Consider the following 18,609-nt stretch of genomic DNA (forward strand, 5'->3'; position numbering starts at 1 on the left):
GCATGGTGGCGCATGCCTATAGTCCCAGCTACTCGGGAGGCTGAGGCAGTAGGATCGCATAAGCCCAGGAGTTTGAGGTTGCTGTGAGCTAGGCTGACGCCACAGCACTCACTCTAGCCCGGGCAACAGAACAAGACTCTGCCTCAAAAAAAAAAAAAAAAAAAAAAAAAAAAAAAAAAAAAAAAAAAAAAAAAAAAAAAAAAAAATTTATTTTGAAACTGTCTTAAACTTACCCCATAAAAAGCAAGTAGAGTTCAAAGATCTTTTTCAAGTGAGTCAACTGAGAATAAATTGCTAATCTGATGCCCCACCATTCCTAAATACTTGAGTGTATACTTCCCATAAGAACATTTTCCTAAAGAACCATAATACATCCATTAAATTGAGCAATTTAACACTGATACATAAATTATCTAATCTTCAACCCCCATTCCAGTTTCATTCAAATGTTCCAATAATGTCCTATGTAGCAAAAGTGAGCTTTGATCATTTGCATCCTTCAAGGAATTTGTTCACTTCATCCTAGTTGTCAAACTTGACAAAAAACTGTTCATATTTTCCCATTATCCTTTTAATATCTATAAAATCTGGGTGATTATCACCTCTTATTTCTGATATTTGAAATTTGTCTTCTCTATTTTTTCCTGATCAATCTTGCTACAGGTTTATCGATTTTTTTGATCTTCTCAAAGTACTAGTTTTTGGCTTCATTGATTTTCTCTGCTGTTTTTCAGTTTCCTATTCAAATGATTTCTGCTTTGATTGTTATTATCCCCTTTCTACTGCTTATTTTGGGTCCAATTTGCTCCTTTTCCTAGTTTCTTAAGATGAAAATTGAAATCATGACCTTGACAATTCTGAAGTATAGCTGGCCCTCCACATCTGCGGATTCTGCATCCACAGATTGAAACCAACCAATTGAAATATTTTAGCTGAGGATTGAAAATATTTGGTAAAAAATATATATATATAAATTTGAAAACAATACAGTATAACAACTATTTACATAGCATTTAAATTTTATTAGGTATTATAAGTAACCTAGAGATGATTTAAAGTATATGGGAGGATATACATAGGTTATACACAAATGCTATGCCATTTTATATAAGGGATTTGAGCATCTACAGATGTGGGTATCTACAGGGGTCCTGGAACCAACCCCCCACAGATACTGAGATATGCAGGACTCCTGAATGTCCTTCGATTTGGGTTTCTCTGATATTTTCTATTACTAGATTTGGGCTATACACTTTTGGCAGGAATATCACAGAAGTAATGCTATATTTTGCTCACTGTATCCTATAAGGTGGCACATGATTTTGAGTGGTCCTGTTACTGACAATCACTATGATCACTTAAGGTCCATGTCTGCCAGCTTCTTCATGGTAAAGTTTCTCTTTTCTCCTTTGTAATTAATAGGCATTTTATGAGAAGGTACTTTGAATCCACATAAATATCCTATTTCTCATAAAATTTACATTTTATTCTTTTATCTATTTATTATATGGATTCATAGATTTATATTAATAAATTATAATCTATCATTTATCTATTTATTTATTTTTGAAACAGAGTCTCACTCTGTCACCTGGGTTAGAGTGCAGTGGCATCATCATAACTCACTGCAACCTCAAACTCCTGGGCTCAAGTAAATAATCTGCCTCAGCCTCCTGAGTAACTGGGACTATAGGCCCATGCCACCACGCCCAGCTAGTTTTTCTGTTTTTAATAAAGATGGGGTCTTGCTCTAGCTCAGGCTGGTCTCAAACTCCTGGCCTCAAGTAATCGCCTCATCTAGGCCTCCCAGAGTGCTAGGATTCTTGTTATTTATTTTGGTGTTCAAAATTATCTCATATCAAAAAGGTATATTCTGGTTTAATATACTGATGGTATCATTTAAAAAACTGAGTGATGAAGAGGGCATTCACACTGAAGAGTAAAATAGAATGGGGATTCAAAATTTGAACAACTAAAGGAGGACATCTGTTCAGGGGAAAGGGTGGTCACCAAGATAGGAAATTGGTTACATACAGGAGGAATTTATCAAATAAGAAAATACATTGGGCTGGACGCAGTGGCTCACGCCTGTAATCCTAGCACCCGGGGAAGGCCAAGGCAGGAGAATTGCTTGAGGTCAGGAGTTTGAGACCAGCCTGAGCAAGAATGAGACCCTGTCTCTACTGGAAAAAAAAAGAAAAGAAAAGAAAAAATTAGCCAGACGTGGTGATGCACTCCTGTAGTCCTACCTACTCAGGAGGCTAAAGCAGGAGGATCACTTGAGCCCAGGAGTTTGAGGTTGCTGTGAGCTAGGCTGATGCCACAGCACTATAGCCCAGGCAACAGAGTCAGACTCTGCCTCCAAAAAAAAAAAAAAAAAGAAGATACATCAAGGATAATGAGAACAGCATTTCTCATTGTCAGAGATGGGTTTTACAAATACAGAAAGGGAGAAAGCTAGAAGAAAAGCTACAGGGTTGGATTGGATTTTGAGATATTGTAGTGAACTTACTGTTTTCAATAAACATAGACATTTAATGTATATCTGTGTATACTTACATACATGTATGTATTCCTTAACTTTGTTCATTGAAAAGGTCTGGGAGCAATGACAATAATTATGGCTATTTGGAGAAATGGTTGATCCAGTGTCTGGGGTAGGTAAAGTATAAGATGAGCTGAGGACATCTCAGTGTACCAGAAAGCAAGAAAGTAACCAAAGAATAATAGGGCCATGACCAAAAGAGAGACCAGCTATGTTGCCCAGGCTGGTCTTGAGCTCCTGGTCTCAAGTGATCCTCCCACAACAGCCTCCCTAAGTGCTGGATTACAGGCATGAGCAACCATGCCTGGCCAGGGACAAAGTTTTTTTGTCCCTTTTTTCCCCTTGAAATGGGGTGTTATTTTTATTTGAAGAATAAATATCCTTTATAAATTACGTTTATTTACATCATCCCTTAACTTTAGGATGTAAGAAAGACAGAATCTACGTATCTGAGACTATATCATACACAAATGGGATAAAAATGATAAGTAACATTTATCAATGCTTACTATGTGCCAAGGTATCTTCTAAGCAGTTTATATATTAATATATCAATTAAATCTCACGAAAACTCTATGAGGTAGATTAAGGTACTCAAAATTACCCAGCTAGTAAATAGCAACATTAGTAATAATAAAATTGAAAGAAAAAAAAGTATAGAATTAGGTTGGTCCTATATTAAAAAGAGTTAATTAAAGCAGCACCATGAAGAAACTTGTTAAAACAAAAAATTGAAAGAGAATTTACCTGAAATTTTAATAATGGTTACATTTAGAGAGCAGAACTATGGATAATTTATTTTCTTTTCACTCCTTTTTGTATTTCTGTAATTTTATGCCCTTAACATATGTTCATATGATAAAAAAGGTAAATTGTATTTTTATAAAGACAATTGTACAACAGTGCATACAGCTTGGAAAACATCAAACTAAGGATTTTTTTCAAATTAACTGTAAACAAACATAAAAACCCACCCATGAAAAATCCTGTACTATAAGATTTCTTGGTCATAAGATATATCAAATAATTTCAACCTTTGTGATACCAAAGTATGAAAGAGTCATATTTATTCAGAAATATTACCAAAACCAAGAATAGTATAATTGATTTATTTCTTCTCTTACCTACAAGGAAATAGTTTGCTTTATTATCCTTAACTATTCAAAAGTAGAAAAGCATATTATAGTATATAAATGTCCCAAAACTGAACCTAACTTACATCAAAAACCATGCTTCTAGACATGTTATCTAATAGGATAGCCACTAGACATGTGACTATTTAAATGCAAACTTATTTAAATAAAATAAAATTAAAATTTCAGTTCCTGAGTTGCACTAGCCACATTTCAAGTGCTGAAAAGCCATACAGATATACATTTCTTTTATTATAAAAAGCTTTATTAGCTTGTGCTACTCTTTATCTTTCCCCTGGAACCATAATCATGCTTAAAATACAGTTCCTGACTTAGCACTTTATTCAATTTAAAACATTTGCAAGTACATTTTTTTTAAGTTATTAACTCTAAGAAATTTTTTTAAATGTTTCACCCATGTAAAATTATCTAAAGGTGGTCATATCTCCTCAAGTTGCTTTATAATAAGTATAAAAACTCCTGGTGGGCACTGTGGCTCACACTTATAAACCCAACACTTTAAGAGGCTGAGGCAGGAGGATCACTTGAGGCCAAGAGTTTGAGACCAGCCTGGGAGACATAGTGAGACCCTGTCTCTACAAAAAGTTTAAAAGATTAGCCAGGTGTGGTGGTGAATGACTGTAATTCCAGCTATTCAGGAGGACTGCTTGAACCCAGGAGTTAGAGGCTTCAGTGAGCTATGACTAGGCCACTGCACTATAGCCTGGGCAACAAAGCAAGACCTTGTCTCAAAAAACCAAACCAAACCAAACCAAACAAAACAAAACAAAACAAAAAGCCCCAAAAGCTTCAAAAACCTCCCATTATGAAAGAACTCTATTTTATGAACTAGAATAAAAAGGAACTAGATAGCCCAGAAAAATAAGAAGCCATTTCACAGAAATTGCAAAGTTTAAACAGATTTCATTGTAAACAGTGCAACTAGGCAACAAACACTTTCTAATCAAATAAATCTTAAAATGTATCAATGAAACCTAACAGGTCCATTAACGCAATTTCCCTATCACCAAGGGGCATATGTATGCATTAGCCAGCATAAATATGTAAAAGCACCCCATGGGCAAAGAGTATATTAACCATGTTCTCTACATTTATATTCAGACTGCTTAAGAAATTAATTAGGATCTATAGATGGGCAGAGTTTAGGACACTTAAAGGCACTTTCAAACGGAAGAAATATTTTGCAAACTGCAAATTAAGATCAAGAGATAACAAGAGAACGACATTCTGATAATCTCCAAATCTCTGTCTGCAGATGCTGCCAAACTATAAAACAAACAGGATGATATAGAACTTGAAGGGAATGGTCAATGCAGGAATTTCAACAAAAGCTAAAATATTTAAAGATTACATTATTTTGGGGAAAAAATTTGACTGCAAGATAGAATAAGTCTGCCAGTAACAGAAATTATAACATTTATCTACTGTATAACAATAAACAAGCTTTTACCTTTATTTTACCTCAATTTTCCTATTTGTTTTAGAAAACTACTCAAACCCAGATGGATAATGATTAATCAAAGTTACAAATGGATTTTAGTTTTAATGTGTTATTTTCAGTCCCTGATCACTCCTTTTAGAATGATTCAATTAAATACTCCCAATATTTCTCACTTTTAAATCAAGTTTAATGGAAGATTCTTATAAGAAGCAAAAAACGAAAGACAATTAGGCTGGTGTGGGGAAACCTGGGGAATCCAGAGCAAGAAGATGGCCATCATCTTCAATTACAGTGACAGTTCACCTGGCTCACAGTGTGAATGTTAATAAGTTAACATTCCAATACTTTTAGCATAGTTCCACTTACTAGCAATGGAAAAAAATGTGGACATAAAATCAAACAGCTATGGCAAGCTGAGTCCAATCTTTCTCCCTCACTACAAGATCCCACTGCAATGGTCCCTATACCTATCACCATGGTCCCCCCTTGAATAAAGTCTGCCTTACTGTCTTCAAAATAAAATCAAATTGTTATAATATGTTATGCAGTCTGATACCTAATTTTCTAACTAACACAAAGTGATAATTACCCTAGGTAGAGGTTAAATAATTGGTGAGTGCTTTAGAGACCTTCTATAGATGGTAAATCTGGTAATCATAGACATATTCTAGGTGTTTAACAAGTAGTCATTAACGTTAGACATAGATACCTCAAATTTAATTAAAACCACAGTAGAAAATTATTTTAGACCTAATTTAACAGGGCAAATATACCTAATCTAAATTACCAGATAACCAAAGTAAAAACTTCAATAGATTTATTGCTCCCCTTAGGAATTGAGATATAAGATAAAAATCTATAATTTGGTGTAGAAATGGAGGTAAAACACTGATCAAAATTTAATCCACAATAATGAAGAACAATGCTTACCTAGTTCAATACATGTTATTCCAAGAGACCATACGTCTACCTTGCCATCATACTGTCCTTCATCCATGGCTAAAATTACTTCTGGGGCCATCCTAAAACATAAAACATTTATTTAAATTAAAGTTTAAAAAGTATACTATTCTTTGAGATTGTAATGACCATCTACACAGAGAACACTGATTTGAATTCCAGCCAATATATCTGGACATAAGAATTTTTATAATGACAAATAAGTGCATTATAGGTTATGAGGTAAATATTTAGCAATGCATATATTTAGATTCATTCTCACCATTTGTCATGACCATGTAATAGCATCCCAAAAGAAAGAGACCTCCAAAGCAGGACTGTATTTTGCATCTGTTCAAGTTTGCAGATTCTGCTATTATATGTCATTTAGGCCAGTGGTTCTCAAATATTTTGGTCTCAGGATCTCACTATAAAAGTCTAATTTTTATTTGAAAAGACTGAATTTTATCATTAGCAACAAATACTGTCAGTTGTTTTCTTTTTTTTTCTCTCACCACTATACAAATGAGGAAGCTGTTTTTCTTGAAGTGACAGGCTCATTTCATTTGAGAAAATATCTGCTACAATAACCAAGACTGAATAACCATAGTTTGTGTGTACCTTTCTTTTAAAAACAAAAGGTGTTCCATGATAAAAGCAGCTTACAACTCAATCACACGATTACCAATTTTATGGGTATCTTAGTTATAAAATGAAACACTAATTCATATCTTCAACTGGAGTCTAATCTTGCACTTTATTTGTATTTGGTGTTAAGCACAGACAATAGTTGCTGACTGTTTCATTAAGAAGCAGGTACTCTCAGTGTGTGTGGTTGTGTGCATGCACGCACATATGTATATATATATATATATATACACAAAGACATGGATATGTATCCAGTTCTTATGTTCCAAATATACCATATATTATACAAATATGTAATAAAGTATTAATAAAAGTAAGCCTTCAATTGTCAATAACGGTGTTTCACAAGTATTCTTTAAGATGTTGAAGTAGGTTTGGGAAATTACTAAGTTAAGCAAAGTTAAAGAAGTACTTTTTGTGTTTTTCATTGCAAGACTTTCCATGGCTTTTATAATAGCTAATATTCATCACCAATTTCTAAGGAGGAGAATCATTAACAAGTATTATTGGCTCAGAGAACCCTTTTTTATAAAAGGGAAGGGAACTTATGTAGACCAGTGTTTTACACAAAACATTTTTGGTCATCTAGTGCAGTGGTCTTTAACTTTTTAAATTCATTTACCTCCCAGAATTTATAAAAACTATATATCCTTTGCACACCTTTGGGTTGATATCTACATTTTATAAATTTAGTAGTTGCAAAAGGCTGGGTGCAATGGCTCATGCCTGCAATCCCAGCACTTTGGTAGGCAGAGGTAGGAGGATTGCTTGAGGCCAAGAGTTCAAGATCAGCCTGCGTAAAATAGCAAGACCCCATCTCTAAAAAAATTAGTTAAAAAAAAAAAATCAACCAGGCATGATGGAGCACACCTATAGTAACAGCTACACTGGAGGCTGAGATGAAAGGATCACTTGAGCCCTGGAGTTCAAAGTTACAGTGAGCTATGATTGAGCCATTGCACCCAGCTTAGGTAACAGAGCAAGACCCTGTTTCAAAAAAAAAAAAAAAATAGTTGTAAGAGATATAATGTATAGTGTGTGTGTGTGTGTGTGTGTGTGTGTGTGTGTATATACTGTATTGTATACATACTTGAAAAATATTTAAAACTGAATGGTGGCTACTAGAGATTGGTCAGGGTGGTGGGATGGGGTAATGAAGACATCTTGGTGAAGGGGTAATTCTGTTTAATAGAAGGAAAAAGTTCTGATGTTCAGTGGTACAATGGGGCAACTATAGCTGATGATAGTTTACTGTATTTCAGAATAGCCAGAAGTTTTCAAATGCTCCCAACATAAAGCAATGATGAATGTTTCAGCTGAATCTTGTCCCAGTTACCCTGATTTGATCATTGTATGTTGTGTGCTTGTTTCAAGATGTAACATGTAATCCACAAATATGTACAATTATGTATCAATAAAAAAATAAAAATAAATGGCAAAAAAATATTTAAAACTTGGAGATGCAGAATTAGTTCATTCAATTTATTAAAATCACTGCCATATAACCTAACTAGCAAAGCCAGTCTTCATGGTCATATCAATCAGACAAATCAGAACCATTTTCTGTCAGAAAAATGTTGGACTTCATTTTTCAGTGTAAACAAACATGTTAACATGTTCTATGACAACCATCTCAGTTCTGAATTCTACACTAGAAAAATAAAAAGAGACAGGGAGGGGGGCTATCAGGGGAGAGAGAAAAAGTGAGGAGTAAAAGGAAGAAAAGGGAGATGACTGGAAAGGCACACGGCCTTGTCACGCGTTTGTGCCCTGAACCTTCAATATTTGTCATAAATGTTATACATTCTCAAAATGTCTCTCTGAGACATTTACATGTAAAAACCTCTCTGAGGTTTTTACATCTAAGAACAATGCATGATTGTAATATTGAGGATGAGAGAGAAGACTTTCTTTTAAAACAGGAAAAGGGAGATTTTAAAGGCAGGTGGGAAAGAAGATGTAGTGGACCTAAGGCACCAGCACTCTCAGTATACATAAAAAGGATACAAATGGAAGTTAAACATCTGAAAAATTATTCCCTTCAAACTTGATGACAGATATATACTGTATTATTTAAGGATGAAACTAGATGCCTAGGATTTGCTTCAAAATAATGGGGGCAGGGGGAGGAAAGAAAGTATACAGGGCAGGATTGGCTATATGATAATGTTGTTGGGCTGGGTGATTGGTAAGGCTTCATCACACTTATGTCTACTTTTATATATGTTGGCCCAAATTAGCTACAAGTCTTATTAAAGTACTCTTAGTCTGAAGATAAGTGATACAGTAAATATAATCTAAAGAAAACATACAAATTATCACTAGGCATATGTATCTCCTCCCCTACTTGAATTTTATTAACTTTTTCATTCTCACACCAAATATATAATGCAGATAGGAAGAGGAAAGCAAATGTGGCCAGGACAAAATGAAAAAATAAGGAGATGCAAGGGCAGCGCTCTAAATCTATATTTAAAACTAAGTATAATGCTTAAAGTAAAAATGTCCAGAATAGCATTATATTTCCATGAAAAAGATAAGACATCTGAAAAAAGTACAACCACACATTGCTTATTTAATTTATGAGGACCAATACCAGACAGAACTATTCTTACCAATATGGTGTTCCCACAAAGGAATTGGCAGGAGATGCCATGGAAGCAGATCCAAAGTCAGCAAGTTTCACCTGGCCTGGTTCTGTCAGAAGGATATTTCCTGCTTTGATATCTCTGGGTTTAAGGAACACAGAAAATTATTTATCTTTCTGTGTGTTTAAAATTAGATTCTGTTTAAACTCAAAATGTATTGTGTTTAAAATGAGAAAAATCAAATAAGAATTTGAAGACAGGAAAGGAGAAATCAAAATAATTAAATGCTGGGATAATTTCACAATTGGGATAATAAGAATTAAGATTCAAATAAAATAAAAAATATAGAATTCAAAGAAACATACAGTAACAATTTTCTAAAAGGCAAATAGCAATGAGAAAACAAAAGACAGAAAATCAGATAATTGCAGCATATAGTTTATATTTGAGTTTCCGTTTTAAAAAATATAATTAGCAAACAACCTCTTCAGAAAGTATAAAATTTCTGAGCAGCACACTTAATGTAAAAACAAAATACAACAAAGAAAAGAAAAAAGAACCTTATCCTCCAAACGTGGTTTTTAAAAAAGGGATTATCCATATCATTACCAAACTTTAGCATAGTTCTAACTAAATATAAAATTCAAACTGAAACATACCAATAATGTATATCAATCTCAAATTTACTTTCAAACTTACTTTTCTGAAGCATCAAATATACAGTTTATCCAAACTAAGAAAATTATAGATATTTATATGATGGGATTATACATCCAATGGGTACTACTATAACATATACTTAACCATTCAAAAATTAAGATAGAAAAACTAAATTTTCTAGCACTTGTCAATTTTTATTATGGTATTTTAGTGCATATAATAAGTGAATCTATTTTCATTTCATTTGATAATTTAATTTAAAATGGAAAGCACAATGAAGGTGAGAAAACCTTAGGTTATAATTCAAAAGATGCCATTCACTTACTAGTATGCAGATTTCTCTCAGACCTTCCTATCTTCATCTAAAAAAATGATAACCCATTAACTCACAATGACCCTATTATATCATTCAATATGTATTGCCTGGTTCACATAAACAAAAAATGCTAATTTCCTTTTAAAACATTGAGAAAAAAATACCAGTGCCAAAAATGCATTATAACATGGTTTAATTTCCAAGTTACTATACATTATCAAAGACTAATGCTCAAAAGCATAAAGAGTCTTAAGTAGTTTTTATTTGTCCATTTAATGGAATCAAAGGAACAAATCTGGCATTATCAGTTACCAGAAAAACAAAAATCTAGGTTTAGTTCTGGCTCTAATCTATTTGGCTTTGCAACTTATGGGAAATTATAGTCACAAATTGGGACATCAGTTTCTTTACCTGTAAAATGAAAAAGAAAAACTATGTGATCCCCCTAACGCCCTTTCTAGTATGCAAATTAAATGAGTCTACAATTAAATTTCTACCACAAATCCATAAAGTGTACATATTTTAGAAGGCCCAGTAGCACACGTGCGCAAAGACAAAAATTATCCTAAATAGAAAGATCAAGTGTATGTCCATTTTAAGATGTGGGTGATCTAAAAAAAATATATGAATTTATATGATTTTATTTAGCTGTAACCAACAAAAATTTCACAGTTAATAAATTCTTAGGTTGATAAATGCAACAAGCTATTTGCTTGTCAATATATGATAATTTCCAAAGCACTTACCTATGGATCATGGTATGAGAATGTAAGTAAGCTAATCCCTGGAGAGCACCATGTGTAATTGCTGCTATTTCCACTTCTTGTAATGGCTTTTTGTGAACTTAAAGTAAGAATTTATTTGAAAATAATTACTACATAGAACATTTTTGTTTAAAAACATAAATGTACATGTCTAATATATGGGGACTATTTCAAAAAAGTGATATTTAGCAGGAAGAGATTTATTTTCCAAGATGATAAAACAAAGCTATTTAACTTTATAACTCAGTACACAATTGTGTCAGCTGTTAAAGTATATTTCACAGCCAATTTTCCTCTTAGTTAACAATATTAAACAGTTATTTGGTGATATAAAAACAAGTAACAAAAGAAGTTTTCCCTTTATTATCACTTATTGTTTTGAGCAGAATGACAGAGAATCTAGAAAAATGCTTGCAAAGTCACAATGAGAAAACTTGCATATTTTATGCTACTATATAATATTTAATGAGGATAGTATATACTATGCTGAGTATCTGCAAAAGTCTAAGGTTTGTACTCCCTTTGGAAAATTTTACATTATTGAGTATTAACATTATTTAAATAATCTCTAAATTATCATTTTATTCTATTAATACCTTTTTTATGAATCAAAAGAAACCTACCTTCTAGTAAGTCTGAAGCAGATCCTAAACAATATTCCATTACAAGCTACATGGGGAAAAAAATTATGAAAACATTAAAATATATTATTGCAAAGATTCTACTTGAGATAAATTCACCCAGGAGATAAGAAGATAGCTTGAAGTAAAGAAACTCTAGTCATGATTTGCCTTAAGAAATAAAGTTAGAGGCCGGGCATGGTGGCTCACACCTGTAATCCTAGCACTCTGGGAGGCCGAGGTGGGTGGATTGCTCAAGGTCAGGAGTTTGAGACCAGCCTGAGCAAGAGCAAGACCCTGTCTTTACTAAAAATAGAAAGAAATTACCTGGACAACTAAAAATACATAGAAAAAATTAGCCGGGCATGGTGGCGCATGCCTGTAGTCCCAGCTACTGGGGAGGCTGAGGCAGTAGGATCGCTTAAGCCCAGGAGTTTGAGGTTGCTGTGAGCTAGGCTGACGCCATGGCACTCAATCTAGCCTGGGCAACAAAGCGAGACTTTGTCTCAAAAAAAAAAAAAAGAAAGAAAGAAAGTTAGGTATTCAGCAATTTGTTAAATGCATATATAAAGTTAAGCCAATGGTACATTAATCTTTTAATAATGTCAACATGTAATCACTTCTATAAGCTGGGTATTTCATATATAATTACTAATTAATATTATAAAGAAATATACATACACTGCTAACATTAACCTGTAGTAACAATATTGATCATTACTAGGGGGCAAAAAACTGTGTTCAGTTCAGAATTGAACCAAATGTGGATCAAAAATATTTGGGAAAAAGAAAATAATACAACAACAAAATATAATATGAAAAAGCTAATATAGCATAACAACTATTTATATTGTATTAGGTATTATAAATAATCTAGAGATGATTTAAATAACATGGGAGGATGTATACAGGTTATATGCAAATATGCCACTTTATGTAAGGGATTTGAGCATCCTTGAATTTTGGTATCCTGGGGGTGGGTGGTCATGGAACCAATTCCCCTAGTTAGTATGGGACAATTGTACAAAGCTTAGGTTACAGCTTAAATGTTTCTTTCTTTCTTTTTTTTATTATGACAGGGCCTCGCTCTGTCACCCAGGCTATCATGCAGTGGCCTGATCATAGCTCACTAAAACCTCCAACTCCTAGGCTCAAGTGATCCTCCTAGCTCAGCCTCCCAAGTAGCTGGGACTACAGGCATGTGCCACCACACCCGGCTGGTTTTTAAATTTTTTTGTAGAGACGAGGTCTCATGTTGGGCAGGTTGGTCTTGAACTCATAGCCTCAAGCAATCCTCCTGCCTCAGCCTCCCAAAGTGCTAGGATTACAGGTGTCAGCTACCACATCTGGCCTTAAATGCTTCTATTAAAGCAAACACAGAGCACCTTCTACATGCCAGATATAAATATATATATATATATTAACCAATTTAATCCTCACAACAACCTTATAAGGTAGGTCCTATTATTGCCCTTGTTTCACAGATGAACCTTGAAAAACAGAGGTAATTTGCCTAAATGTCACTGCTTTTTCTTTAAATGTAGCCTCAATTTTAGGAACCATCACTATCACCGCCAAAATAAACTGGAGAAAAATGCACCAAACATAAAAAATTTAAATGTAAGTATACTAAAATGATAATTAGCTGTGGCTTATTAATTATTCAAAATAAGGTGCCATTCCTGGTAACAACAGGGAAAAATTAATTTCTACTTATAAGAAAGTGTATCAATTCTCTACCTTTAATATTGTTCAGCCAAGGAATCATGATCAGTTTAAATTTCACCAGGATTCACCCAAATTTTACCAAGATCTTTCTGGTTAAATGAATTACAATACATTTGTGTCAAACAGATATATGCTAACTTTCAACCTGAAGTAATAGGATTGTTTTCACAAGTCTGAATGGAACTACTAAAACTGTCAGAGGACATTTTACCATACAAATGAAGGTTGGCAGGATTCTGAAAAATCTCTTCAGTAAACTTGTAAAAGTTCTATTATCTCTTACTGTCTAGGAAATGCTACTCTTCCTCTCAGTATGAATTAAAATTTCAGGTGTTTTTGAATGCCTTTACATAACCACTATAAGACATTCTGAATTAATTCATTATAAACAAAACCAACTAAAATTATGAGGAGAGAGAAGATACCAACCCATGCTGTGTGTTCACGTAAATAACAGCCTTTGTATTCTATACTGTTGGGATGTTTGATTCTTTGTAGAAACTTCACTTCCTTAATAATATCCTGCCATTTCTGTGGGGAGAAAAAGAGGAATAAGTGAAGGAATTATGAACAGCTGCTTTTCTTAAGAAAAAAAGTAATTCCTGGATTAAGAAGGGTTAACAAGAACATACAATTTTGCTTTATTTGTAATTTTTAGATGAAATGTCAAAATAAAAAATTTAAAACAAATTATATTCCTATATAGGCATACCTTGATTTACTGTGCTTCATCTTATCATGCTTCGCAGACAATGCATCTTTTTTTTTTTTTTTAACAATTTGAAGGTTTGTGGCAACCCTTCATCGGACAAGACTGTCAAGGCCTTTTTTTCAACAGTATGTGCTGAATTTGTATCCTCTGTCACATTTTGGTAACTCTCACAATATTTCAAACTTTTTCATTATTATTATGTGTGTTAGAGTGATCTGTGATCTTTGATGTTACTATCGTAATTGTTTTGAGGAGCCAGAACTATGCCCATACAACACGGCAAACTCAATCAATAAATGTGAGTGTTCTGACTGATCTACTAACCAGCTGGTTCCTGTTTCTCTCCTATTCCTGGGCCTTTCTATTCCCCAAGACAAAACAATATTGAAATTAAGCCAATTAATGACGCTATGATGGTCTCTAAGTGGTCAAGTGAAAGGAAGAGCCACACATCTGTCACTTTAAGTCAAATGCTACAAATGATTAAGCTCAGTGACAAAGGAATGTTTAGAGCTAATAGAGGCCATAAGCTAGGCCTCTTGCGCCAAACCACCAAGCTGTGAATATGAAAGATAAATTATTTTTTTTGGAGACAGAGTCTCATTGTGTTGCCCAGGCTTGAGTGCCATGGCGTCAGCCTTGCTCACAGCAACCTCAAACTCCTGGGCTCAAGCAATCCTTCTGCCTCAGCCTCCCGAGTAGCTGGGACTACAGGCATGCGCCACCATGCCCGGCTAATTTTTTCTATATATTTTTAGTTATCCAGTTAATTTCTTCTATTTTTAGTAGAGACAGGGTCTCATTCTTGCTCAGGCTGGGAAAGATAAATTCTTGAAGGAAATTAAAAGCACTACCCCAGTGAACACATAAATGATAAGAAAGCAAAATAGCCTCATGGCTGATATGGAGGAAGTTTTAGTGGCCTAGATAGAAGATCAAACCAGCCACAACATTCCCTTAAGCCAAAAGCCTAATCCAGAGGAAGGCCTTAACTCTCCTTAACTCTAGCAAGGCTGAGAGAGGTAAAGAAGCTGAAGAAGAAAAGTTGGAAGCTAGCAGAGGCTGGTTCAAGAGGTTTAAGAAGCCCTCTTTATAACATAAAAGTGCATGGTGAAACAGCAAATGCTGATGCAGAAACTGTAGCAAGTTATCTAGAAGATCTAGCTAAGGTAATTCATAAAGGTAGCTATGCTAAACAAGAGATTTTCAATGTAGACAAAACAGCCTTCTACTGGAAAAAGATGCCATCTAAGATTTTCATAGCTAGAGAGGAGAAGTCAATGCCTGACTTCCAAGCTTCAAAGGACAGGCTGACTTTCTCATTAGAGGCTAATGCAGTTGGTGATTTCATATTGAACCCAATGCTCATTTATCATTCTGAAAATCCTAAGGCCCTTAAAAATTATGTTAAATCTATTCTGCTTGTGATCTATAAATGGAACAACAAAAACTAGATGACAGTACATCTGTTTACAGCATTGTTTACTGAATATTTTAAGCCCACTGTTTAGAACTACTGCTCAGAAAAATAGATTCCTTTCAAAATATTACTGCTTATTGAAAATGCACCTGATCACCCAAGAGCTTGGATGGAGATATACAAGGAGAGTAATGTTATTTGCATGCCAACTAACACAACATCCATTCTGCAGCCCATGGATCAAGGAGTCATTTTAACTTTCAAGTTTTATTATTTAAGAAATATATTTTGTAAGGCTATAGCTGCCATAGATAGCAATTCCTCTGATGAACCTGGGCATAGTAAAGTGAAAACCTTCTGGAAAGGATGCCCCATTCTAGATATCATTAAGAATATTCGTGATTCATGGGAGGATATCAAAATATCAACATTAACAGGAGTCTGGAGGAAGTTGATTTCAAACATCACGGATGACTCTGAGGTGTTCAAGACTTCAGTGGAAGAAGTAATTGCACGTCGTAGAAATACCAAGAAAACCAGAATACATGTAGAACCTTGAAGATATGCCAGAACTGCTGCAATCTCATGATAAAATTTGAATGGATGAGGTTCACGGATGACTCTGAGGTGTTCAAGACTTCAGCAGAAGAAGTAATTGCACGTCGTAGAAATACCAAGAAAACCAGAATACATGTAGAACCTTGAAGATATGCCAGAATTGCTGCAATCTCATGATAAAATTTGAATGGATGAGGTGTTGCTTCTAATGGATAAGCAAAGAAAATGGTTTCTTTTTTTTTTTTTTTTGTGAGACAGAGTCTCACTCTGTTGCCCGGGCTAGAGTGAGTGCCATGGCGTCAGCCTTGCTCACAGCAACCTCAAACTCCTGGGCTCAAGCAATCCTCTTGCCTCAGCCTCCCGAGTAGCTGGGACAACAGGCATGAGCCACCATGCCCTGCTAATTTTTTCTGTATATATTTTTAGCTGTCCAAATCATTTCTTTCTATTTTTAGTAGAGACAGGGTCTCACTCTTGCTCAGGCTGGTCTCGAACTCCTGAGCTCAAATGACCCACCAGCCTCGGCCTTCCATAGAGCTGGGATTACAGGCGTGAGCCACCACTCCTGGCCTGAAAATGGTTTCTTGAGATGGAATTTATTCCTGGTGAAGATGCTGTGAACACTGTTGAAATGACAACAAAGGATTTAGAATGCTATATAAATTGAGTTGATAAAGCAGTGGAAAGTTTGAGAGGATTAACTCCAATTTTGAAAGAAGTTCTACTGTGGGCAAAATGCTATCAAATAGCATCGCATGCTACAAAGAAATCTTTTGTGAAAGGAAGAGTCAATTGATGGGGCAAACTTCACTGTTGTCTTATTTTTAAGAAATTGCCACAGTCACTCCAACCTTCAACAACCACCACACTGATCCGTCAATAGCCATCAACATTAAGGCAAGACTCTCTACCAGCAAAAAGATTATGACTCACTAAAGGCTGCTCGTTAGCATTTTTTAGCAGTAGGATACTTTGTAACTAAAGTATGTACATTTTTTTGGTGTGGAATATATATTTTAACACGAAATTGGCACTTATTCTTTTTTATTATTTTGAAATATTACAGGGGTACAAATGTTTTTGCTTATTGCTTTTGTTATGTTTGAATCAGGGTTACAAATTTGCCCATTGTCCAGATAGTGTTCATTGTACCTGTTAGGTAGGTTTTTCCTCATCCCCTCCTCTCCCTCCCTGATTTGCACTGAGTTTTACTTCCCTCTGTGCACATGTGTGCTCATCAGTCATTTCCAATTTAATAGCAAGTACATGTAGTATTTGTTTTCCCATTCTTTAGATACTTCACTTATGGTCTCCGGATGCATACAAATTGTTGCAAAAGGCCTTAATTTGTACTTCTTCATGGCTGAATAGTATTGCACAGTACACATACACCACATTTTGTGAATCCACTGATGAACTGATACGCACTTGAGTTGATTCCACATCTTTGCAACTGTGAATTGTGCTACAATAAACATTTGAATGCAGGCATCTTTTTGATAAAATGCCTTCTTTTCCTTTGGATAAATACCCAGTAGTGGCATTGCTGGATTGAATGGTAGGTCTACTTTTAGTTCTTTGAGGAATCTCCATACTGTTTTCTGTAGAGGTTGTACTACTTTGCATTCCCACGAACAGTGTGTAAGTGTTCCTTTCTCTCTGCATCCACGCCAGCATCTATTGTTTTTGGAGTTTTTAATAAAAGCCATTCAAACTGGGGTAAGGTGATACCTCATTGTGGTTTTAATTTGCATTTCCTTGATGAGTAGTGATGTGGAGCATTTTTTCATAAGTTTATTGGCCATTTGTCTGTCTTCTGTTGAAAAGCTTCTGCTCATGTCTTTTATCCACTTTTTAATGGGGCTTGTTTGTTGGCTGATTTGCTTTAGTTCTTTGTAGATTCTGGTTATTAGCCCTTTATCAAATGTATAGCTTGCAAATATTTTCTCCCATTCTGTTGGTTGTCTATTTGCTCTGTTGATTGTTTCCTTTAGCTGTGCAGAAGGTTTTTAATTTAATCAAGTTCCATTTATTTTTGTTGTTACTGTGATTGCCATTGGGGTCTTTTTCATAAATTCCTTGCTTAGGCTGTTATCTAGTAGAGTTTTTCTAATGTTTTCCTCTAGAATTCTTATGGTTTCATGGCTTACATTTAAGTCTTTTATCCATCTTGAATTAATTTTTGTGAGTGGTGAGAGAGATGCATCTTATTTCATTCTTCTGCATGTGGCTACTCAATTTTCCCAGCTCCATTTCTTGAATAGGGCCTTGTTTCCCCAGTGTATATATTGTTGTCTGATTTGTCAAAAGATCAGTTGGCCGTTTGTGGATGGTTTTATATCTGGGTTCTCTGTTCTGTTCCATTGGTCTATGTCTATTTTTGTGCCAATATTATCATGCTGTTTGTGACTATACCTTTGTAGTATAGTTTGAAGTCTGGTAATGTAATACCTCCAGATTTGTTCTTTTGGCTTAAGATTCCTTTGGCTATTAGGGCTCTTTCCTGGTTTCAAATG

The 18,609-nt window shown here is 34.7% G+C and overlaps 1 protein-coding gene across 1 annotated transcript in view; it reads right to left on the reverse strand.

Annotated features, from left to right (window-relative positions):
• Positions 1-18,609, reverse strand: part of TAOK1 (TAO kinase 1) — a 130,518-nt gene that overhangs the window by 42,050 nt on the left and 69,859 nt on the right. Inside the window, exons 4-8 of the mRNA XM_045525309.1 lie at positions 13,833-13,934; positions 11,679-11,724; positions 11,038-11,134; positions 9,343-9,456; positions 6,071-6,162 (exon numbers count right to left, since the gene is read on the reverse strand). Coding sequence (XP_045381265.1) covers positions 6,071-6,162; positions 9,343-9,456; positions 11,038-11,134; positions 11,679-11,724; positions 13,833-13,934 — 451 coding nt within the window. The remainder of the gene's footprint in view (positions 1-6,070; positions 6,163-9,342; positions 9,457-11,037; positions 11,135-11,678; positions 11,725-13,832; positions 13,935-18,609) is intronic.

Source organism: Lemur catta, chromosome 15 (assembly GCF_020740605.2).
Source record: "Lemur catta isolate mLemCat1 chromosome 15, mLemCat1.pri, whole genome shotgun sequence".
Lineage (NCBI taxonomy): Eukaryota > Metazoa > Chordata > Mammalia > Primates > Lemuridae > Lemur > Lemur catta.